We start from the raw sequence: 25209 nt of genomic DNA, 5'->3' as shown, positions 1-25209 counted from the left end.
AGCCAGAGGCTGCGAACAACACCCGCTTCCTCTGCCGCACTGTGAGAAAGCACGTTTTTGTGTGTATGTTAATTTGTGGTTAATCATTTCATAGTCTGACTCACCATGAGTGGCAAACCTCTTCAGCCTAAAGTTACATCTTTTAAGGTGTTTGTAGATGAAGTAGAGTCCGGCCTACTTGTTTTTAGATAGAAGATAAAAACTAACAAGCTATCTACTTTCATCCCCCTGGGGCGGGGGCGACAGCAGGAGGGGAGGAGAGGAGAGAATTTCAGTACAAGGCCAGGCTGCCAATATTCAGAAGAGGGAAAATAAATAATGTTCAGCAGTCCAGCGGACTCTTCCGCTAGGAAGATACATCATTACTATTCCAGTTGGCTGGTGTCTAATCACGTTGCTAGGGATTTGATGTCAGCTATCACTGAGCCGCAGAATTGCCCGCCCATGCCTTTGGTCGGCACAAAATAGAAACAGCCAGACGACTGGTTGTACGTTGCATATTAGCAGATCTCTGATTTGTACCGATCATTTTACTCTTTTAACATAATTAGTCTTAAAGTACCCTGAGTACTGCTGGTAATTACTGCTGCTGTTTTAAAAAGATATTTTAGACCTTAGTGAGTAATTTTAAAAAAAACGGTTTAAGGAATTTTTTATTAAAGCAAGAACTTTATAATCCAAATTACCTTGCTCAGTTATGAGCAACTTTTGTTTTACCAATAGCTACAGGGTCATTTATTTACTATGGCCCCTGAAGAATAGATAAAATGGCTGAAAGAGGTTTTGGGCTTTTAGGATTCTTGGCAAGGGTAGTCAAGAGTAGCCTAGAATAGTCACAGATTAAGACTAAAAGATCAGCGTAAAGCGAAAGTTATTTTTGCAATACCGCCAGGAAAGTAATTTGGCTTTTTAATCTTGTCTTTTGAAATACTAACAGTGATATCTTCCACTGGTGACCTTTCAAAGGTTTTACTTGAAATGAATGGCATCAGCCATATATCTTAGTTTACAGAGAAAAGCAGGTTAAGAAAGTTAACCTTCTGTGGGTCAGTTCTGGGTCCATGTTTTAACTAACTGTTCCAGTGCTGCTGGAACATAAACTTTGTAACACGTCTTGCTCTTGCTCTGTACTACCAAATATTTAGACATATTAAGCATTGAGTGTAGAAGATAAGGCATTTTTTTAAAGTTCTATAAGACTGTCTTCATCATTTGGAGTTGGGAATGGTTAAATCTTGGCAGCAATTTTGTTGCCTGCTTTTCCTCTTAGCAAACATTGTTCAGTACTGTAGTTGAAAGGTAAGTCATCTCGGACAGCTGGATATCCCTTGGATAACAGGAAAAAGCAGCTTCAAGAGCCCTGGTAGCACAGTGGTTAGCTTTGGGCTATGAACCACAAGGTCAGCAGTTTGAAACCACCAGCCACTCTATGGGAGAAAGCCGAAGATTTTTACTCTCACAAAGAGTTATAGTCCTGGAATCGCACAGGGACAGTTTTACATTGTCCTGTGGTGTCATTGTGAATCAGAATGGCTTTGATGGGAGTGATTTGTTTTTGCTTGTTAGCTTTTTGTTTTGTTTTGTATTTCTCACTGGGTACAACATAATAAATTCTGAGTAGATTTGTGACTTAAATATGAAAAGTCAAACACTGAAGCTTTCAAAGGCTGTTGAAGATAATAAGAAGATCATTAATTACCCGAGAGTCAGGAAATATTTCTTACGTACAATATAAAAAACACAAGGGAGAAGACTCATAAATCAGATTATGTTAAAATGAAGAATCTACGTGTATCAAAAGATTGCACGTGGAGAGTGAAGAGTAAGTTCCAGAGGGAGGGGCAGGGTTGGCGCTGTGTACCTGAGCCCCAAGGGCACATGAATGGAATTGCACCTTTCGGGAGAGGCTGTGAGAGGCTGTGAGCCGTGGGAGTGCGCCAGGCTTTGGGGCACTGTCGTGGGCTGCTGCTCTCAAGAAGGTGCTGTCACTTGCCCTTTCCTAAACCAAACATATGTTATGCATTCATCTGTACAGAAGCACACTCCCGACCCTAAACAAACAAACAAACAAAAGAAATGAAAACAGTAAAGAACTAGTTTGTAATTATGTAGTAAAACTTTCAAATAACAGATGGGTCCTGTGGTTTGGGATAAATTTTCGCAAGCCAGCGTTTTGGCTCAAAAGCACCGGGTATGAGATGGAAGCAAAGCTGTACACTGAAAGTTGGTGCTAATGACTCAAGGGCCATGGCTGCAGAGCCCATGACAGTAAACACCCATGTCTAGACTGGTATTTGGAAAGGCGAGAGCAGCTTAAGGAGTCAGAGATGAAAATACCTTGTGTACTCACTCAATGTTAGAAGGAAGTCTCTTCATCTCAGTTCTGTCCCTCACAATTACATGTTCTAGCTAGCCAGAAACAGTGTGTCCACTGTGAGGACGGTGGGTGCTTTGTATTTTTTTGACCTATATATTATTTCTGATGCAGTAAGCCCTGCTATTACATGATATAAGCAGTTATCAAAGTCCCCCCACTAATGCAAAGTCCTGCTTTCAGAACCACAGGGCTTGTGGGAAAATGGGATCTCAGCACGCAGAAAATTAATTAGTGAAACAGAACCTAATAAAAATGGCTGGCTTGTTTTAAAGGACTAAGAAACACATCAATAACGATAAACTTGGTCCTTTGTCATGAAAACAGCATGGCCTCTAATGTACACGGTTGCTATGAGAGAGCTTGGTTCTGTTGTGCACAGGGTCACTGTGAGAGAGCTTGGTTCTGTTGTGCACAGTGTCACCGTGAGAGATTGCTTGGTTCTGTTGTGCACAGGGTCACCGTGAGAGAGAGCTTGGTTCTGTTGTGCACAGGGTCACTGTGAGAGAGCTTGGTTCTGTTCGCACTCGGCAGGGGAACGATGAAACTGTCTGTTCTTATAGAGGATAACAGAGTCAGAAACTCATGGGCAGTCCCCGTGCTGTGGTCAGGATCGACTAGAGGGCAGTGGGTGTGGTTTTGTTGTAGCATCATCTCGGTGACTTTTTTCTTGAGCCCAGAAGCAACAGGTATCCACATTCATTTCCTCCCGCTCCTCTAGGCTGCCAGGCCGGTGACAGGGAGAGAGGCTTTAGGAAATGCTCCCCATGTTTCCATCTGCACTCTGTTTCTACACGCCCACGCTGTGCCCTGAGCCAGAAGCATGGCCTCCCTCACTCAGCATTACCACCAGCCTCCCCCTGTCTGGTCCTTTTTCTGTGTCTCTGCTGGGCTCTCTGGCGACATGTTGATTACAGCATATGGCACACGGTTGTGAATTTTGGAAAACGGGGCCCTTGTTCTCAATACACTGTACATCTTGAGACAAAAGAGCCGATCCTTAACATTTTTGTTAAATAGTACAGATTTTGGCAGTGGTGGTTGGGTAGAGGGTAGGTGGATAAATGAATGAATGACTGATGTGGACTTGAAGAGAGCTGGCTGTGTTCCCATTATATTTGTTATCCTCTCATTCTGACTGTTACCAGATCTCAAGGTATCTCGATCACTTGAGCTTTATTAATGTGATTTATGTTTTGGCATTCACACTTGTTAACAGTGTAATAATAAAATTTCCTAATGTGAGCTAAAGTTTGCACATCATCTGGGCTTTTTTGGTTTTTGTTTTGCTGCAAATTGGTTAAAAAGCAAATGAACATGGCTAGGATCGAGAATTTGGGGTTGTTGTTTTTTAATGCCTGTTACAAATGAGACAGTCTGACTCACAGTGCCCCCATGGGACAGAAAAAGAATGGCCCTGTAAGGCTTCCAAGCGTGTGCATCTTTGTAGGAGCAGACTGCTGTGCTTTTCTATGGAGTACCTGGTGGGTTCAAACCACCAACCTTTGGGTTAACAGTGAGTGTTTTAACCACTGCACCTGTAAGGGTCCTTTTGACACAGTAGAGTAGTAAAATCCTGTGTCTTTTAATTCATGAATTAAAAGTTATTTTTGGCATTTTCAAATATGTATATTGATATTTGAATAATGCAAAAAGAAGGGGGGTATAGTTCTTTTAAGATAATGGGAAATTTTAACTGAATTCTTGATTAGTACTGAAATCTTAAATACCTTTTGAATTGCTTTTCAGATTTAGAAGTATGTGATTTTCTTTATAGGACCTCTTTGTCATTCGACATGAACTGGCCATCATGAGACTAGCTGCCTTTATGGGGATTACGATGTTGGTTGGAATAACTGGACTCTTTTATACACAACTAATTGGCATCATCACAGTAAGTATGTCTTTCAGTGTGAAGAACTGCATTTCCGGACATATCTCCTAATTATATACTTAGCTCTAAAGAGTTGTAGAACATTTAGAACCAGAAGTAAGTTACCCATTATCGTTTGCATATTCCTGTTTCTGTATAAAGCAGGTGTAAGTCCTGTATGAGTGTACATACACTTATGTATCCTGCTCTTAAAAATTAGTTGGAAGTGTTGTTTTTGTTTTTTTAATGACTGCAGCCTTTGGTTGTAGCATTTAATGCTTATTTACACTCTGTGAGGTGAACATAAAACCAAGACCACTGTGGTTGAGTCCATCCCGACAGAGTAACCCTCTAGGCCCGAGCAGAACTGCCCCATAGGGCTTCTGAGACTGTCAATGCTTACGCAGGCACACTGTCACAGCTCTCCCACAGAGAGGCGAGTGGATCTAAACCAGTGACCTTTCAGTTAGCAGCCCAAGGCGTAACTCCCTGCACTTTGTATAGTGCGCTAGCTGATTTACATCTAGTATATAAAGTCACGCGTCTTTAACTCTCTTTCTCCTCCTTATTTACTTAGGGTAAATCCGTAAAAGTGAAGTTACTGGCGAAAATATTTTATATCAACTAAGTCTTGCTCTTTTTTGCTCTTATTTACTGGTATGGGATTGAGCTTTTAAGCGATTGCTTTTTTTTTAACGTGAAAAATATACTTACAAACAGTATTTACTTATTTTCCTGTTTAACTATTACCTTAAGAGGTAGATAGTCAATTTGAGGCTTCAGATGTTGACGTGATCAGAGAGAAGATTGACTATACAAGTGGGCCTCAAAAAGTTGCTATACACAAGGACCCCCCTGGTTATGGATCCTGTCACCAGTCACCTCACAGCTGGGTGTGCTGAGTTTGAAGGCTGGGGACCATCGGCTTGTCGGATAACTCAGTCGGTTGGCATAACAAGCTTCATCAAGGCACAATGTTCCATATCCTAGTTTGATGAGTAGAAGCTGAGGTTTAAAAAGAGTGCAAATGGCTACTTAAGATACAACTATTGGTATCTTTTCATCTGGAACTAAAGAGAATGAAGGAAGCCAAAGAGTCAAAGAAAAAATTAGTCATCGGGACTAATAATGTACATGAACCACGATCCAGCCTAAGACCAGAAGAACAAATGGTGCCCACCTAACATTGCTATTGGTTCCACAATTGAAGATGATCCTGGAGAGAAAGGGAGGAAAGCTTGAGTGCCCGAACAAGGCAGGCTTCACTGGACTGATAGAGACTAGAGGAACCCCCTGAGACTAGAGCCCGAGGTACTCTTGGAGCTGGGAATGAGAGCCACTACCTGTGTCATCACCTTTCATCCAAATAATAGCTTGAACTACAAAAGCAACAGTCGTTGGTGAACACAGTGCTCCTCCGCTCCATGAGACCAAGCGGTTGACATTTGCTCTAAACAAAATGAGAAGCTGAGGAGGATCCGGAAAGCTGGCTTAATGAAAACAGAAGAGAAAGGATGGAAATAATGAAAATGTTGACACATTAATAGGGGAGCGTGGCAGGGAGAAAGGGGGGACTGATCACAATGAGCTACATATAACCCCCTCCTGGGGGATGGACAACAGAAAAGTGGGTGAAGGGAGACATTGGTCAGTGTAAGACATGAAAAAATTTTAAAATAAATTTTCAAAGGTTCATGAGGATGGGGGAGGGAAGGGGTAAAATGGGAAGCTGATGCCAAGGGCTCAAGTAGAAAGAAATAGTTTTGAAAATGATGGCAACAAATGTCCAAATGTGCTTGAAATAATGGACGGATGTATGGATTGTGATAGGAGCTGTATGAGCCCCCAGTAAAATGATTAAAAAAAACAAAACAAGAACCAACCTCATGGAACAAGTTGGCATGCACCTAAAACACATAAAATACTTACAAGTTAGTGTTCATATTTCCCAAACAACAGCATGTCCTGGCAAGGTTATGGATAAATTGAGATATTGTACATTGTTGGTGGACATGTAAAATGATAGTTGCTGTGGAAGACAATTTGGAAGTTTCTCAAGAAAATTAGATGTGAACTTATATTACCCACCAATTCCACTCCTAGGTATAGTCTCAAAGTGCTTGAAAGCAAGAGCGCAAACAGATAATTGTGCACCCAATTTCATTGCAGCGTTGTTAGGTGCTGTCCAGCCGGGTCTGGCCCACAGCAACTGAGGGAGACCCTGGGCGGTCCTGTTCCATCTTCACTGTGGTCCTGCGCTTGAGCCCGTTGTTGCAGACTCGGTGTCAGCCCGTCTGCTTGAGGCCTTTCCTCTTTGCGCTGTTTTGCCAAACATGACATCCTTCTCCAGGAACTGGTCTCTCCTGACAGCATGTCCAAAGTCTCACCATCCTTGCCTCGAAGGAACACTTTGGCCAGACTTCTTCCAACACAGAGCGGTTTGTCTGTTTGGTCCATGGTACGTTTAGCATTCATCTTCAGCAATGCAATTCCAGTACATCGTTTCTTCTTCTTCAGGCTTCTTTATTCAATGTCCAACTCTCACATGTAGATGAGGCAATTGAAAATACCATCACTTGGGTCAGGAGCACCTTAGTCTTCAAACTAATGTCCTTGCTTTACATTACTCTAGACTAAAGAGATCTTGTGCAGTAGATTTACCCAGTGGAACTCGTGGTTTGATCTCTTGACTGCTGCTCTCGTGAGCATTGCTTGTGGATCCAGGCAAGACAAAGTCCTTGACAGCTTCAACCTTTTCTCCATTCATCATGATGTCACCTATCGGTCTGGTTGTGAGGGTTTTTGGTCTTCCTGGCATTGAGCTTTAATCTGTACTGAAGGCTGTAATCCTGGCTATTCATTGCCTAGTATTTCCAGTCCTTCTTACTTTCAGCAAGCAAGGTTGTGTCATCTTCATATCACAGATTGTTAATTCGTTTTCCTTCGATCCTGATGCCACATTTTTCTTCATATAATCCAGTTTCTCTGATTATTTTTTCAGCATACAGATTGAAGTAAGTATTAGCAGTAGCTAAAGGATGGAAACAACTCCGTGTGTATCAATAGATGAATGTTTAAAAAAATGTATACACTTTAATGTTATTTAACCTTGAAGAGGAATGAATTTCTGATGCTTGCTAGGTCATGGGTGAGTCTTGAAATTATTATACTGACATATATACAAATATGCTGGATACAATTGATGTATGAAATGTTATAAGAGCTGTAAAACTCCCAATAAAATGATTCTTTTAAGTAATTATTTTACTGAGTGAAATAAGAAACGAAAGGAAAGTGTATGATCTCACTTACAGGAAAGACTATCTTGACATGTGCCCAGCTTCATTGTCCACTCACAGTGACTGCGTGTCACCGAGTAGAACTGCCTCTGGACCTTTGGAAGCTGTCTGCTTTCTATCAGCTCTTTTCCTGCAGAGACACTAGGTGGTTTGAGCCCCCAACCTTTCTGTTCACCAGTGTTTAAACCACAAACCCAAGCCTGTGCTATCTAGTCGATTCCGGCTCCGTCTTGATGGGAGCAGACAGCCTCCACTATGTCCTGGGAGGCCCTGATGGGTTTGGGCCACTAACTCTGTGGTTACCAGTTGAGTACTTAACCACGCAAAGACCTCAAACTCAGCTGCCATCGAGTCAGTTCGGACTCTTACGTAACCACCAGGGCCCTTTCATTTCACCTTTTGCTTTTCCTTTGACGATTAGCTGCTCTCCGAGGCCCACAGCTGGTAAGACTTCTTGATTATTCTTGTGGTTTATAAGAAGAAAAATCCAATTTTCCTTTTGATCGTAGAAGATAACAAGATAAACATAGTAATGATATTCTGATGTCATTCTAGACCTGGCATGAGCAGCTTATTGGTGACCTAGATAAAAGAATTCAAAATCATTTAAACTTAAATCCCATTCCCATGGTTTCTGTTGAGATGACTAATCTGAAGCCCAGTTTTAAAGGATTATTTCAGAAAATTTTTAGACTTAATATTAAAGACTTAAGTAAACGTTTTGCTTTGTTTTCATTTATTTTTCTCTCTTTTGTAAATTTTTTTAAATCATTTTATTAGGGACTCATACAACTCTTATCACAATCCATACATATACATACATCTGTTTTATAAAGCGCATCTGTACATTCTTTGCCCTCATCATTTTCAAAACATTTGCTCTCCACTTAAGCCCTTTGCATCAAGTCCTCTTTTTTCCCTCCCTCCCCGTTCCCCGCTCCCTCATGATCCCTTGATAATTTATAAATTATTATTTTGTCATATCTTGCCCTATCCGGTGTCTCCCTTCACCCCCTTTTCTGTTGCCCACCCCCCAGGGAGGAGGTCACATGTATATCCTTGTAATCGGTTCCCCCTTTCCAACCCACTCACCCTCTACCCTCCCAGTATCGCCCCTCACCCCTGGTTCTGAAGGTATCATCCACCCTGGATTCCCTGTGCCTCCAGCTCCCATATGTACCAGTGTACAACTTCTGCTCTATCCAGACTTGCAAGGTAGAATTAGGATCATGGGTGTGTGGGGGGTGGGGGGAGGGAAGCATTTAGGAACTGGAGAAAAGCTGTATTCTGCATCGGTGCTACGTCGCACCCTGACTGACTCATCTCCTCCTCTAGACTCCTCTGTGAGGGGATCTCCAGTGGCCGACATATTGACATTAAAATGTGATTTTCAGGGTAGCCCCTTTTATTTAGTTTCAGGGAGCAGACCATTCTGATTATTCCTTCCTTCCCCAGTACAGTCATTTTGCAGCTATTTCTGAGTGAAATGGTGAGTGATGCCTTCTATTAATGTAACTGGTTTGATTAGAATTTCTTGTTGAGAGTAGGTCACACACAGCTAAAGGGAATGGCCCTTCTGATGAGCATCCACGTGAGCGGTGCCGCCGGTGGCATGAGTGGTGTTTGCCGTCACCGGGCTCAGAAAGGCTTCTTCGGGAAGGGCTGTCCTGGCTGCTGCTGTGCGTCTCGGGAGACTCTGACAGCCAGCTATTGTGCAGCGTGACGCTGCCCTGACACTTCATCTCCATCTGCATACAAGCATTTTTGTATTGGCTGGGCACCGTGGAGTTTATACAGTAGCTGATGCTTTTTGATGGTGTCTTGGAGGCTTGGCGCTTTCCTCAGCTGTGCTGAGGTCAGGGGCAGGGTGGGTGAAGGAGACGGATTTAGTTACAGTTTGTTAAAAGGCAGGTTTTAAACTGTCAAAGTAAAATTTGGTGCCCCCCTTTTTTTCTTCTGTCATTTGGCTTCACGGAGACTATGTTGGACACTATTTGAACTACTAAAGATTGTTGAAACAGAGATACTCAGAAGTGGAAAATTCCTTCTCTCCCTTAAATTCAGATGCTTAGCCTGCCATGTTAATATGTACCGGATAAATACAGACAGAACCATACATGCTGCAGTAACTTAATCATGTTATGTGACAAAAGGTCTCATGTTCAAAATGCTAAATCCATTTCAATGAGATTAGCCATTAAATAGCAAATTAATGAGCTGATTAGTGGACTTATATACCTTTTAATATATGGGCAGGGAGTGGGGGCAGGCCTTCAAAAAACTTCATTATCTTTTCATTCCATTTTTCTATGAACTTTTTAAAGGCTTGTAGATCCAGAAATAATCAAGCCTAGAGATTATTAATCCTTATAATTAACTTGTTCCAAGTTTGCCACTGAATTGGTGTGGGAAATTAGTAGCATCCAGCATAAGCTCTTCATACTTTGTGTTTGGTCTACTCCACGTCAGCATTGCAGATAGGGAATTTGTTGCTAATTGTGCAGAACCTGTGTGACATTTGTTTTCCGTTCAGGGTCATCCTATCTCGGAAAAAGGAGATAAACGTTTCTATGATAATGTCTCTAAATTCAATATTATGAAATGTATTCTAAATAGCTTTTTAAAACCTGGTAAAATCATTGTAAGTTATAGTCATTTTTACCCCCAGTTATACATACTTTTTTGGGTCTCATGACTCTTGAACTGTAATTATTTTTTCGTTTTGTAGACAGTGGAGAGCTTGATAGAAACTAAGTTTTTTTATACCTAGAACTAAATTCATACTAAGTTATAATATTCCATTACAAAAGCAACTTTTGTTTGCTTGTGTGTTTACACATGATTTTGAAAAGCTGCATTCTGACACAAATGAGATATGATATCTCCAAGCCCTCTTAAAAAGTGCTAAGAAATCAAACCAACATTTTTTTTTGTAGAATTACCACATATACTCGAGTGTAAGCCACCCCGAATTTCTGCCGAGACACCTAATTTTACCGCAAAAACTGCATTAAAAATGTGCTGAACATGATAATGGGACAAGAAGAAAGTAAAAGGAAATAAAGGAAAGAACTAGGAGGCAAAGGGCATTTATAGAGGTCTAAATACAGGAATGTACACATGTAAATATATTTCTATATGATAATGGAGAAATAGATCTATGTGCATGTATTCATAGGTTTAGTATTAAGGTAGCAGATGGACATTGGGCCTCCACTCAAGGACTCCCTTACTGCAAGAACACTTTGTGCAATTAAACTGGCATTCCATGATGCTCACTTTCTGACACAATCTCCAAAGACAAAGCGGTGCTTAAGCACATGTGGTGAAGAAAGCTGATGGTGCCTGCCTATCAAAAGATATAGTATCTGGGGTCTTAACAATAGGCAAGTGGCCATCTAGCTCAGAAGCAACAGAGCCTACATGGAAGAAGCACACCAGCCTGTGTCATCACGAGGTGTCGAAGGGATAAGGTATCAGGCATCAAAGAACAAAAAATCATATCATTGTGACTAAGGGGGAGTGCGGTGTGGGGACCTAAAGCCCATCTGTAGACAATTGTACATCCCCTTACAGAAGGGTCACAGGGAGGAGACAAGCCAGTTAGGGTGATTGTAGCAATGGTGAAACACACAACTTTCCCCTAGTTCTTTAATGCTTCCTTGCCCTCCACTATCATGATCCCAATTCTACTTACAAATCTGGCTAGACCAGAGGATGTACACTGGTACAGATAGGAACTGGAAACACAGAGAATCCAGGACAGATGATCCCTTCAGTACCAGTGGTGACAGTGGCAATACCGGGAGGGTGGAGAGAAAGTGGGGTAGATAGGGGGAACCAATTACAAGGATCTACATGTGACCTCCTCCTTGGGGGATGGACAACAGCAAAGTGAGTGAAGGGAGACATTGGACAGTGTAAGACATGACAAATAATTTTTAAATTATCAAAGTCATGAGGGAGGGGAAAAATGAGCTGATACCAAGGGCTCAAGTAGAAAGCAAATGTTTTCAGAATGATGATGGCAACAAATGTGCTTTATACAATTCATGTATGTATGTGTGGATTGTGATAAGAGTTGTACAAGCCCCCAATAAAATGATTTTTTTAAGTGCTGAAAAACTCAGCTTATACTCGAGTATATACGGTTGTTGAAATTAGGAATGGCTAAAACAAGTATGATATTTGCAGTGGTGAAAAGCTTAGCTTAGTATTGTTTTGAAGTCCAGATCGATTAACAGAGAGTCATTAATTTGGCTAGGTAGATACAACAGTCGGAAGCCCTGACAAGATCTATAACAAGCGGCAAAAGTGCAGGTGATCACTGAGGTTCGATCGAACTGGCTTCAAGGAGTTTAGTGGCTCACACAGTCTTACTTGCAAGAGGCCATCAGGTCTTCGGCTTGGCAGGTCTAGAAATGATCTTGAACATGTTTCCAGGGTTAGTCAGCCCCAGAGGCAAAGATTCTTACTTCCAGACTCAAAAGAGGTAGTTATATAAACGAGATTGTTTCTGCCTGTAAGAGGGGTCCTCAGGTTTGCCAAAGACTTCTTTAGTATATACTCCTTTATGACACTGGATGGACAAGGTGCTGCTTGGTGAGAATTGAGCTCCAGGCAGGATGAGTTGGTTTGATAGATGGTATCACCAAAACATCTATGCCAAGAGACCGCGGTTCTTAGATCTTTTAATTAGAACACCGCTGGAGAGAAATTCTTGCTCTTTGCCTGTCCTCTCCCCAGTTTTCTAAAACCCGACAAATTAAATACCTTCCTCTCTGTTTTCAGGAGCCCTTGGTGGCATACTGGATTACATACTGGGCTGCTTATCACAAGGTCTGCAGATTGAAACCGCCAGCTGCTCCATGGGAGCAAGATGAGGCTTCCTACTCCTGCAAACTCGCAGGGGCAGGTCTACTCTGTTCTGACTCACTGGAAGTGAATTTTGTTGGTTTGGTTTGAGTTCTGGGATTTTTTAGTTCTCTCTGCTCAGAACTCTTCCCACCCCATTCTAGGTTTAATCTAGTTTGTTAAGATCGGTTTTCATTTATAGTCAAACATATTTTATTTGCTTCAATCTGAGAGCGTGTATCTTAGGGTAAGATCAGACATCAGGAAAAGATATAAAGTATTAGTTGGTAAAATCAGTAAGGCAGATAGCATTCTCTAGTTCCTGCTCTTTCCTTAGTGTATTTTAAAAATAACCTTTTTGTTTTTAAAAGAAAAACATTCTGATATATCTCTTTAGCGAAACAGATTGGGGGAAGCTGTGGCTGATTTAATCATTATATCCTAAGCAAGGCAGAACTGTTTTCTGGGATCAAGTTATCCGTATTGTAAACCACATAGAGTACAAACCTGTCCCTAAGCATCCTCACAGAATGAATTGTTCTGAGTAGCCTGGCTTTTACCTCTAAGAATTTACGCATCTTTTCTAAACTCACAGAGGCCAGCGCGATCTGTCTGATCCTTTTGTGCTGGTCACGGGACAGTGAGTCTTTTTTATCAAATGAAATTTTCTGTAGCAAAGTCTCATTTAACTTATTTTTTTCTCAATGATCTCACATTTTCCTGCCTTATAATACAAAGAGTTAATTAAATCCGATTTAGTGCTCGGGAATAACTCACGGTGTTCCGTGTTCCTCCTTGTAGTAGCGTCTCTCTCCTCTAGATTCCAATGTGCTGTTTCTATCCTCTCGGCAAACATGACGGTGCCGCTGCTTATGCTTCTCCAAGTATGTCGCGTGACCTTTAATGCAAGCATGTTTGCCGTGTTTGTGTTTGGCCTGTATGTTTGGTTGTCCAGTAATATTGACCTTTTTTGGTGTGCCTTGCTGTGTCTGTTCATAAAGTGATGGTGAACTTCATATCCTTTGAAAGCGAACTTTTCCTTAGGATGACTTCATAGGCAGTATCCGGTCATCTCAGGATAAAGATACTGGGGAAGGTATCAATAGCTTATAGACGCATTTTCAGATGAAATCTAAATCTAATGAATGTCTTAGCCTGATCAGAATTTTTAAATACCACAGATGAATTGTTCAAGGTTAAGATCAAGTGGTACATGTCTACAGTGTAAACATTTTTCATCGTATTAGCTGGTTACCTAGGACTGACCCAGCAGTGGTCTTCCTTGCTTAGAAAGCGTTCACAGGTTTCAAGTGTGATTTTACGCCACTCTTAGACTTTTCCCAGTGGCAGTTCTTGACTTCTACCCCATCTTTTTGTCCCCACTTTGCATACAGTTTGAATTGCTTTGGGACGGTCTTCCTGCTTCTACTCTAAGAAACTAGTTCCTTTATAGATATGGAAACTGAGACCCCTTGTTCCTCTCAGCCTCCATCCCTGATGAATAGACTTTTGTATTTGCAGAATGTGTTTTTGCAAGGCAAGGCAGTGTTGGAGGAAATTAGGCAGCAGAGTAGAGAAGGGCTGATTAAATATAGAATTGGCATTGAGTAAAATTGCCATTAGATGAATTTCAAAGCATGATAAGGAAAATGATGAATGTAGGCAATATAGATAATCCATGGTCTCTTCAATAATCCTCAGAAAAGTCTGGAAAGAAACTCTATTACTAGTCACTAATCATCTACAAACTAATTTCCCTTTAGTTATCTGCACAGGAGAAAGAGGAGGCTTTCTCTTCCTGCAAAGAGTTCCAGTCTTGGAAACCCACGGGGCAGTTCTGCCATGTCCTATAGGGTCCCTGTGAGTTGCTATCAGCTCGATAGTATGCGAGTTGGGCTATCTGAGCTAGCTGTGGGTGTTCCAATAAGTCATGCATGAGCACTGAGGTATGTTATAAACTATCCCTGTAACTTCCGAAACGAGGTTGTCAAAGTAGAGATGTTTCCATTGGCATCACTAGAAAAGGAGTTGTACCCCTACAGAAGCTGGGATTGGAGCAGCAGCCACACGTGTGTGCTTTGGTAGACGCACAGACCGCTGTCTGTCCGTGTGTGGGCAAGGTACTAAGTACGGGGCAAGAGGTAGAAAGCCTCCACTTCAGAAATTTGAAGCCTCTATTTCCTCTTGTCTTACTGTTAAGTGTTAAAACAAATATGTACCTGAAAAGATTATGTAACTTACGTTTTAATCACTTAAATCTGTTCACAGTTTGCCGCTCTGAAGTAGATTTGCTATTAACCTAGTTAAAGGAGCCTGAACAGAATTGTCTCATATGTTTACAGCAGAGTGTAAAGATGTATAGACAGCAAGGGATTAATTGTATCCTAGAAAGTGACTCTTCTGTTAAAACAGAAAAAGTATTTTTTTAAAATCAAAGAGCACTAGTCAGTTAATCTTCAATTTTCAGATCAGTAGCTTTTAAACAATGGTGAGTTTATTGACCACCTTGTTGAACTTATTATTGCTCTTAACAGAAATCTAGACCAATAGCATTTTGTTCAGGACAGTTTTCTATCTAGTAATGTCTTCCAAGTGTCATTTTGGCATTTATTTTTGAATGTGTGTGAATTGAAAATTGTATAAAGAATCATTAAGAAAGCAAGTTTAATCAAAGGATCTCTTTTAATGGTGGGAAGTGCCCACAATATTGCGCATTTTGAATTTGAATAAACTTTATTAAGCATAATGTAATGTGGACTCTTATTTTTTCCAAGGAATCCCAGCCATGTATGTAAATAATTTAAAAATTTTGCACTCATATATCATCTGCTTAAACTTTCTAAAGAGTCTCTGAATAGGAATGAAAATGTTACAAAATAGAAATAAAATAGAGATGTGAGAATTTCCATGCATCTGAGTGTGGATATTGTTTATTTTCAACAGGATACAACATCTATTGAAAAGATGTCAAACTGTTGTGAAGAAATGTAAGTATAAAAAAATGAAATTGGAAGTATTCACCTTTGAGAAATTGGTCCTTACCGAGGAAAGAGCTAAATGACAGCTTTTGCTTGGTACCTGCCTGAGGCCCGAGTTGGACCAGCATACCCCAGGCTTAAAGTAGGGTCTTCTGGCCAGGATAGTGTTCAAACCATGTAGTACGAATCATTCTTGTTTCCCTGTCTAACTACAGTAACTGAAATGATTTGTCCTGAAAGTACATCAAAAGAGATTTGCTACTGAGTTGTTGACACACATTCTGTTAATCCCGAGCTTCTCCTCGGCTTCAAAAGTTGCCTTAGGTTGATTGACGATACAGATGCAATGTCTGCTATCGGGAGTTTAAAACTCAGCTGCGTGCCATAGTGAGGGTTGGGGGGAGCTGTATTTGTGATGCTGGGACACAATTCATCAGAGTCCAGTAATGGATCCCCAGCCACCCCGTATTGTTTGAGCTGACTGGAGTGCACCATGGGAGTGCTGTCTTTCACTAATAATGCTGTCTTCTGTAGATCAAGGCCCCGCAAGCCATGGCAGCAGACCTTCTCAGAAGTTTTTGGCACTCGTTGGAAGATCCTGTGGTTCATTCCTTTCAGGCAGAGGCAGCCACTGCGAGTTCCCCACCACTTTGCCAATCACGTCTGAACAGATGGATGGTGGGCACAGATGGGTCCTCCAGGCTGGGAATGCGTTACAGGTTTTATGATAATAGAACAGTGACAGTCTTCAAGTCAATTAAAACCCACCCACCAATCTTAGGCATCACAGCATGCCCCAGGCTTTGTTTAATAGTGATCTTGAGCCTGTTGTGGGACTAATGTGCGATCTATATTTAAGTTTTAAAGCATGTTTACTTTCAAATTAGCTTTCCATGGGATCTCTTCAGATGCTTTTATTGTTAAACTCAAAAGGAAGTGATTGGGATGAAATAATTGTACATAATTTCTTTGAGTACTGACAATGTTTCCGGTTCTAATTTGCGGGGCAGTTCCGATGTTTACTTGAATTTAATTCTCCAGGTTTTACAGATGTTGATACACCTTCTTATATTATGTGTAAAATTCTCTCTTCTAATACAATTTAAAAGACTTGGCACTTCTTTTTGTCTGCGCTGCAAGGTTTTAAAGATATGCAGCAAAGGGGTGAACAACATCAAAACAGGGCAATCTTTTCTTAGAAGTAACATTTCCATGTTTTCTCCTTTTCCTTGTCACCAAAACCAAAACACAAGCTGTACGAAAAGTGAAACACCAACTGCCTACCTGGCTTGAAAGGACAGAGAGGTCTCTCTCAGCATCACCGTTGCCCTTTCCTTTCCTGTACTGTTGCTACTGAGTGTTGTTAGAGTGTTTGTTCCAGGGGGGGATTGGTCACCAGTCAGCACGTCTGTTTATCGGACCCTAAGATTCCGAAGGGCAGTCATTCCACAGACACCTTTCCTAGTGCGGTTGTATTAGGATGTGTGTGTATTTAAAATGATGGTGTATCTAGAACACGATATCACGTACAGTATAAAGAGGAAGATTGTGCTTTTGGAAAAAAATGTACTTTTTACTTTTATTGACTTACTGATCTAAAATGATAAGTTGAAGGTTTATATATAACAGATATTGTCCAACTAGTATAGAAGAATTTTTATTGGAAATTATTGTTGAAAGTAAACAATTTTTGTGGACTTCTAAGTACCCAATTTGAAATCCAGTTTTAAGTAGCCAACTATCATTTGCCGAAAGACCTTTTTGCAAGAAGCTCATGTTAGGAAATGATCTTAAAATAATAAAAAATAATTATCCGTATTTATCAGAAATCTTACACAGTTTTAAATTGCTAATAATGATGGCTTTTTGGAAAATATATAACATTTGTGTGGAAAGATATTTAGCATGCTTGGGAGAAAAAAGTTCAACTTTTTATAATTTTTTCCATTAGAATACTGCAAAATCCATATATCTTTTAAAATAAATATATATACTCAGTATTCACTTGAAAAGAAGATTTAATGAGGTGTTTGTTCTTGGAGCATATTAATATTTTACTTCTAGATAATTTTCATTGTAAAGAATCACTTGTGGGAAATCATGAAACACAAGGTTAGGTTGACCAGACAGTTCTTTCAGAAACTGTAAATATCTTCTAAAATATTCTGAAATAATACAATAAGCTCTTCTCAGAAATATTAGCACCTGTGCTATTCATGTTCTGATTGTAAATGCTTTATTACCAAAAATTTAGCAGTGGCATATAAAAGTATTTATTGGTGCTGATAAGATGCATAGTAAATTTAGTATGAGAAGTATATTTATGAAGCTTAATAAAACACAAATTAATATGTTTGCATCAGGTCAGTAGGTTGAGTTTATGCAAGTTTGCATTAACCTAATTTGACTCGGTGACCACAGTAGTAGTTAGGCGGAACGTGTGCATCAGTGACGTAGGAAGGTACTAGTTTAATGCCTTAAGGTGTGTCCATTCTTTTTAAATGAGGAGTCCTTGAGAAATTACAGGGCTGTGTGAAGACTCCCGAGAATGCCATCTGGACAGAGAGTTAGGCTTCGTGGAACAGCCAAAGCCACCTCCCAAGGTCCCGGGAGGTCCTCAGTGCCAGCCTGAACCTCAGTACTGAGAGCCCCAGGTGGGCCCTTTCCCACCAGTGGGTGGTTTGTGTGTGCATGTGTGTGGTTATTCCCGAGCAGGACCACCTCCAGGGCACCGCCTCCCCACACCCCGATCCCTCCTGCCAGGGCCCTCTGCATTACTGGACTACAGACTAAAACAGAGTATGCTTGAGGGACAGAAAGGTGAGATACCAATATATTTGCATAGAAATCTGCATTCAAGTGTGTCTTGGAAACAAACCTTTATTTTAAAGTATATGCTGAGTGGCTTCAATCCAATCAAATCACAGGTACAAATGAGCTTGAATGTAAATTTTTATGTAAATATAGATACTTTACATACCTTCTTATACTGTAACTTTCAGGATTCTCGCAGTAGCTCCTATCACCCTGTAGGGCGTGGGCTTTGTACTTCCTGTTCGATTACTTGAGGGACACCAGAGGGCAGTTCCTCGGGGACGACATAAACCCATGTCCTCTCTGCGCCCTCTTTTGGTTCAGGGCTATCCTTATACTGGCTCGAAGGCGCTCCACTGCCCTGTGAGTGCTGGGTGGCTTAGATCCGGGCCTGTCGGAGGTACAACTTTGGCAGAACCGTTTGATGAAAATGGATGTGTTACTCTGTCTGAGACCATTCTTTTTAGGTTATAGGCATGTGGTGTCTGTTTTACTGCTTTTCTGCTGATTCTGAACTCTTTATTAGCAGCCCTAAAATTAGATCAGGATAAACTGAGCTGGTTTGTGGATTTTATTGACACATTATCTTGGGAAGATAATTCATAATAATTCAACATATGTTTATTTAAAAATTTCCAGTTTTTATCAAATAGATTGTGTGTGTGGGGGGGGGTGGTGTCACAGCTACAAGCAGGCACGCCCTGCGTTCAACCACTAAGGAGCGGGCTGAGTCTTCTGGGGTTGTCAGGGCCATGGGGGCCCTCGATGACCTGTGTACAACAGAAGAAAACGTGGCTTGGTCCTGCACCAGCCTCACCATTAAGTTTGAGCCCATTGTTGTAGCCACCTTGTCAATCTGTTTTGTCAAGGGCCTTCCTCTTTTTCCCTGCCCCTCTTCTTTACTAAGCATGATGTCCTTCTCCAAGCTGGTCTCTTCTGAGAACAAGAGACCAAGTCTCGTCATCCTAGCTTCCGAAGAGCATTCTGGCTGTACTTCTACCAAGACACAGGTTTATTTGTTTTGTGTTTTGATGTTTGCTTGTTTCATTAGCTGTAGGAGCCCATCCAGTAGATGTTCTGGGTTACCATGAAGACAATGACAGTGCAGTGACTGGTGTGGTCTGCATGCTGGACTAAAGTTCTGTATAAACACTCCATTTTACTCGAAACAAAATGAACATGAACAAGTTTGACATCAGTGAAGCCACTTATGGGGCTTCTAAAAAAGGAAAGGCATTGCTCTAGAAATTGCAGGTTCGACCTATTGAACAATTATATTTTCTATTGTTCTTTTCTGTAAATAAAAATGTGTGCGGGCGCAGCATGGTCTGAAACTTGTTGACAACGTCGACTTGAGTTTGGACTCCCCCGAACAGTGGTCATTGGACTTAGAGAGCTCTCTGTCTGTGGTAACCCAGGCGAGATTTAAAAATACTAAGGGGGCTGGTGGGCCGTTAAAAGAAAATGTGCGTTTTTGCCTAAGAATCGCGTGCCTGTTTCTTGTGAACTTGCGACAGTGTATGTTGCAGCGGAGGAGAAGGCCAGCACCCCCTGGGTTCACCACAGCGGGGTGACCACTTCGGCCAGAGTTAACAGTGCATTTCTGCTAGCGTTTAGTTACCGTTTTCTCTATGATTAATGATCGCCTGTAACTAATGTTTGTTGACTATGAGTAGTTAGCAAAAATACATTTTCGCCTGAACTTCTTTGGGAGATATTCTCGTTGTGAAAATGGACAGTTTCCGATCCTGAAGCGTGAACAAGCATGAAGGCAAACAAGCACATTTGTCCATGTGTTCATCATGGGGCAGTCTGAATGCTCACACACGCATTGCCCAGATAAGCACTATAACCGCATGGGCGGCAGGTCCTGTTGGACAGTGAGTTACGCTGTTCATTGGCAGAGCTGCTGGGCTCTCTGTCTCCAGCTGCTTGACCTTGCTTAGCCACGTCTCCTAAACTGCAAGCAGACCTCGGAGACTGCATTCCGTTTAGACAGCTACAATTGGACTGGTGTCAGTAAAGCGGGTCACACGTGTCTGTAGTTGCTGTCTCCGCGGTGTGTACAAATGTGGGTGTACACTTGACATCCGTCTATTGCAGTAGAATCAATAGCACTGTGCAATGGTTTTAAATATTGTGAGACTCACCAAAGTGTGGCACCACGGGAAGGCAGCACATGCTGCTGGGAACCCGGCCCTGCAGGGTGGGGTTGCCGCCAGCCTCAGTCTGGCTTGTTTTTAAAGGCAGTATCTGCAGAGCGCAGGAGAACAGCACAGTAAGACAAGGGGGGCTGTGGAGCTACTTCATCACATTTTTTATCATGCCTCTAGCATGTAGATTTAGGATGTATTGGTCAGCTTTGCCATTTACAAACTTCAGGTGGTATACTACTAGATACAGGTATTTGATTTTTACCCAACTCTGCCATTACTGCTCTAAAAATATGTATTGGCAAGTATAATTACTGAATGGTCACGTATATTTAGTATCTTCTACATTTAGTATCTCCTTAACAAATGACTGTATGTTGAAGTCCCATATTTGTTATCTGTTGTAGGCATCACCCCCTGAATTGATGGCTGGTCACTAAATGTATTGAGCGTTGTATTTGCCTTTCTCAGTTGAATTGTAGAGTAGAGTAGAAGGATAAATCAGGACCCCCGACTGCAGTCGCTGCAAAGATTATGGTATCCTCTTTCCAAGCCCAGTCAGTACTTGGCCTTTCCCTGCCTTTGGGGTCTACTGATGGCATGACTTCAGGAAAGTGTTAGCTCAAACTTTTCCTTTACCGTGATTGTGCAGTATTTCAAGACACACCTGTTCCATTGTGTCTGCTCTTCTGTGTTGCACTATGGCCTGCTAGTGTTAATTCGAAACAGAAATAGCAAGGGAACTTAACGTTTTTAAGCCATGGGCTTTAACAGGTTCTTTTTTTCAGTTTACTTTTTAATCATCAAAACGTCCTTTCGCTTGTCTCATCTTAGAGGACAGGTGTCTCAAGAAAATGGGTCAAGTGACTAGTGATTAGCCAAACAGTTGGGTGAAGAGAGTAGGGGCTGCTTCACTGGCAATGTAAGAAGGCTGGCTGGAGTGTGAGACACCCACCTCTGTGCAGCACAGCCCACTGGTTTGGGCTTCCTGGAGTCGGGCAGCCCCTCTGCTGAAGTGGGTAGTCGGTGTCTGCCTGGTCTTCAGAGAACGGCATGTACCGGTTGTTAGGTGCCGACATTAGGCTCCAATGCATAGTGACCCCAAGAACAACAGAACAAAACCCACTGGGTCTGTACCCTGTAAACCAGCGGTTCTCAATCTAGGTTGTGACCCCTTGGGGGAGGTGTCGAATGACCCTTTCTCAGGGGTCACCTAGTTCATCACAGGAGCAAAATTCCAGTTATGAAGCAGCAACAAAAATAATGTTCTGGTTGGGGGGTCACCACAACAAGAGGAGCTGTATGAAAGGGTCGCGGCCTTAGGAAGGTGGGGAGCCATGATCTAAACGCTGTTCCAGCCACTGCACCAGTCCATGTCGAGGGCCTTCCTCTTTCGCTGCCCCGCTACCACGCTTTACTGCAGTGGCGGCTGCTGCACAAGAGCACTGGTTTGAGGTATTTTCTCCAGGAGGTTTAATTTATATTGCGGTTTCTTCTTCAGTTGCCTTCTTTCTGAAATCATCGGGAGTTTCATGTATCCTACTTGGGCAGTGTATGTCACAGCTCTTTAATGCCAAGCAGAAATGACTCATTTTCCCAGATTTGATGGGGAAACCAGGACCCTCTCTAGGGCACTCCTACGGCAAAGAAAGGATGAGAAGAATGATGGCCAAGTGTGCCGCTAGAGGAGACCCACTGTTCAAAGGTGTCTGAAGGTCGACTTCCTCTTTGTCCTCGGGCTGCATCGGGAGCTCTTGGTATCTAGGACTCCATTCCCAGAGGCTTCCCGGCTTCCCGTTACATGGGATGCATTGCTCCCCACCGCTGCTCCACGTTCTGATCTCTGGGGCGCCTATCTCCAACGTTACAGTTGGAAAGGATGGGTGAAATAGCAGGAACTGTGTTTCATCTGGTACTTTTGCATACCTGATTGGCTGAGGACAGGATGTACTTGCGTGTAGGCAGTTAACTACAGGGAAAGCTTGTGTGCACTTAATGTATCGGGGGCCGTGTTAGCCTAATGGTGCCTGAAGTTCCAGCTTGTGTTTTACAATGTCCACAGTGAAAACAGAGCCTGGGGCTGCTCACTTTCGCATTGAGCAACATTTCTCATTCCCACACCAAAGAGTTCGCTTTCTTTTGTGGTTGATTGAGATTTTCTTCTCACATGCTGTGTTTATAACATGGAATTTAATGTTGCAAAAGAACAGTTTTGATGGACAGGCCTTAGTTTTCAGTACAGTGCTGCCTCAATCAGTTTTAAATGTCTCTTGTTTAGATTTTTTTCTTTTTTAGGTTGGCAGATTAAATTTGATTATTTTAATATAGTTTAGCTATTTTAGAAAGTAAGTTAACAGGCTGAAGTTAACAGAAAAGATCTTTTGCTCTACTTCTGTAAAGTTCTACTCTCATTTAATAAATAAAGTATGGTTGGCCCTCTGTATCCCTAAGCTCCATATCCATCGATCCAACCAGCTGCAAGAAGAAACTCTTGGGGGCAAGAGCATTTAAGTGGTCAAAGCAATCGCCCAAAGCCCAGGGGGCTATTTAGATAGCATCTGTAGTGTTTTCAGTATTTTAAGACAACGTAGACATGAGTTAAAGTATTCGTGCATGGGGAGGGTGTTGTATGCAAATACATGAAACTCCATTTTATATACGGGACTTGAGCATCATGGCTTTTGATATGGCCTGGACACTCCCCCCCCCCCCCCACAACACCCCTGGGGCACCGAGGGGCGGCTATCTATAGCTACTTGGGCCCTCTTAGTGAATGCAGAGAGAAAAATGCTAAAATAAAAAGCTAAAGGGTCTATTCTGATAACAAATCAAGAAATCTCTGTGTGTAATCCTCAGGAGCATTCAAGAATTATACTGCCATTTGTCTTCTTTACAAATAAAGGTAAAATTCAAGTACATAAAGTATACATTCTATCTTTTTTTGCACCGTGTGTAAAAATGTACGTAGAATCCTTGTGCTCCTTGTGCGCTGCAGCTCTTGCAAGGCCGTTGGCGAGCTCAGTGCACCCCCGAGAGGAAATGCACACGTCCTCAGATTTGAGAAAACTGGTCCTAGGAAAGGGACTTACAGCAGCCAGACGGCAGCTCGGTTCTCGCTGCACACGACAGGTCAGGGTAAGATTTTTTTTTTTTTAATGAATTGCTTGGTGATTGGTTTCACAAAATTGGGGGCAGGGCGGGAGGGGGATCTTTATTTCTTCCCGTGTCTGGTTCTGCTCTGGATGCTGCCCTGGGTCTGCGTATTGCTCCTCAGACCCTGACCGAGTCTGCTTGGTCGGTGCCCTGAGACGTGCAGCCGCAGGCAGGGGTGGCTCCTGCTGGCGAGGGGGCAGCAGAGCGCAGGGGCTGGAGAGGCTGACAATCACCGTGGAGGCTGCTGGGCATTATTTTTAAGCAGCCAAACCAACCTTTTCTTGAATGTACATTCAATATATGGTTTTGCAGTGCATTCTGAATGGAAAAAAAAATTAAGTCTGAAACTCAGTGAAATGTCCTTTAGGATCATGTGACAGACTAGAGAGCTGCATGTGTCCCTGGTGACCATGATACAGGCCGTGTTTATATGGCAGCAAGGTGGGACAAACGACCTCGTGTCTTCCTCTGCGCTGTGGACAGAATTTCTAGAGTGTGCTCACAGAGTCCTGATGCCACGCTGTCCCGCTTGCTTATGTGTCATGTGAGTGGCCGCAGTGAGTGCCGTGGTTTGTTGTGAAGAATTAGGGAACTCACCGTGATCCTCCTCCCTTAGATGAATGTTAAAAAGGAAAAAATCAGCATAGCGCAACCAAGTAATACCACAGGACCAGATCCCCACACCTGAGGTCTTCCCAGTGCAAATCTAACCTGGGAGGAGCAAGGCCAGGGGTTCTTTCAGGGAGAGCCTATTTTCTCGACCAGAGCTGTAATCTTACTGGCAAATTTTAATGATTAGGCAAAGTCTCTACCAGCCCCAAATTATGTCCAACATTAAATCCTTAAACTAAAACCACCCCCCTTGTATAGTGGTATGCTCTAAGTGACATTGGAAGGCCATTGTTGGGCAGTTTCCATTCAATGCATCGCCTGTTCCAATTGGCTCCCTGCCTGCTACTCCACCTGTCTGTTGCTGTCAGAGCGTTTTAAGAAAGCCTTCACTAGCATTTCCGGTGATGAGGGTAATAGGGAAACAATAGTTGAGAAATCCAAATACAGATTGAGAGGAGGGAGGAAATGGGTGGGCTGGCACAGGGTGGAGGTAGGGAAGAGATGAGGACAATGTGTCTGAGAGACTTGTGGAAATGGAAAGTCAACACTGGTTCTAAAATTGGAAAGTGACCCATGCCTCTACCTATGAACAATGTTGTTGTTTTTAATTTATTTCAATGATTTAGTTCTATTTGTGTAATGTCTTTATTTTCTTTGCATATTTTGTTTTAATTTAACTTGTGGAATTTTTACTTCTCTTGAAATGTATTATGTACTGTATTTTTAGAAATATTATTTTTAAATAAATATTTTTTAAAAATATTGGACTTGTTTTTCCCCTCCTCTCCTTATTTATTAAACTCAAGATTGCACCATGGCCAGGGAAAGAGGTACGCATTTTAATTTATTTAGAGATTATAAGTAGTAACATTGGGCAAAGTTGCTGAAAAAGCTTCTTTAAACTATTCAAAGCAAAGGTGTCACCTTGATGGTGAAGGTGTGCCCAGCCCAAACCAGGTCTTGTCAGTCCCCTCATCTTGACGGTGAAGGTGTGCCCAGCCCAAACCAGGTCTTGCCAGTCCTCTCATTGCATGCAAAAGACGGACAGTGAACAGGAACAGAGCAGAATTGAGTTGTTGGTAAAGTATATGAAATATAC

At 42.0% G+C, this 25209-nt stretch overlaps 1 protein-coding gene across 3 annotated transcripts in view; it reads left to right on the top strand.

Annotated features, from left to right (window-relative positions):
- ZDHHC21 (zDHHC palmitoyltransferase 21) overlaps positions 1-24872 on the top strand; it is a 66315-nt gene extending 41443 nt beyond the window's left edge. For all 3 annotated transcript variants that reach the window (XM_075559931.1, XM_075559930.1, XM_075559932.1), the window contains 3 exons: positions 4152-4268; positions 15344-15387; positions 15913-24872. In XM_075559931.1, the coding sequence (XP_075416046.1) occupies positions 4152-4268; positions 15344-15387; positions 15913-16045 (294 nt within the window). In that variant the 3' untranslated portion in view covers positions 16046-24872. The remainder of the gene's footprint in view (positions 1-4151; positions 4269-15343; positions 15388-15912) is intronic.
- Positions 24873-25209: the final 337 nt, after the last annotated feature.

Source organism: Tenrec ecaudatus, chromosome 10 (assembly GCF_050624435.1).
Source record: "Tenrec ecaudatus isolate mTenEca1 chromosome 10, mTenEca1.hap1, whole genome shotgun sequence".
NCBI classification, from domain to species: Eukaryota; Metazoa; Chordata; class Mammalia; order Afrosoricida; family Tenrecidae; genus Tenrec; species Tenrec ecaudatus.
This window is presented reverse-complemented; position numbering and strand designations above follow the sequence as displayed.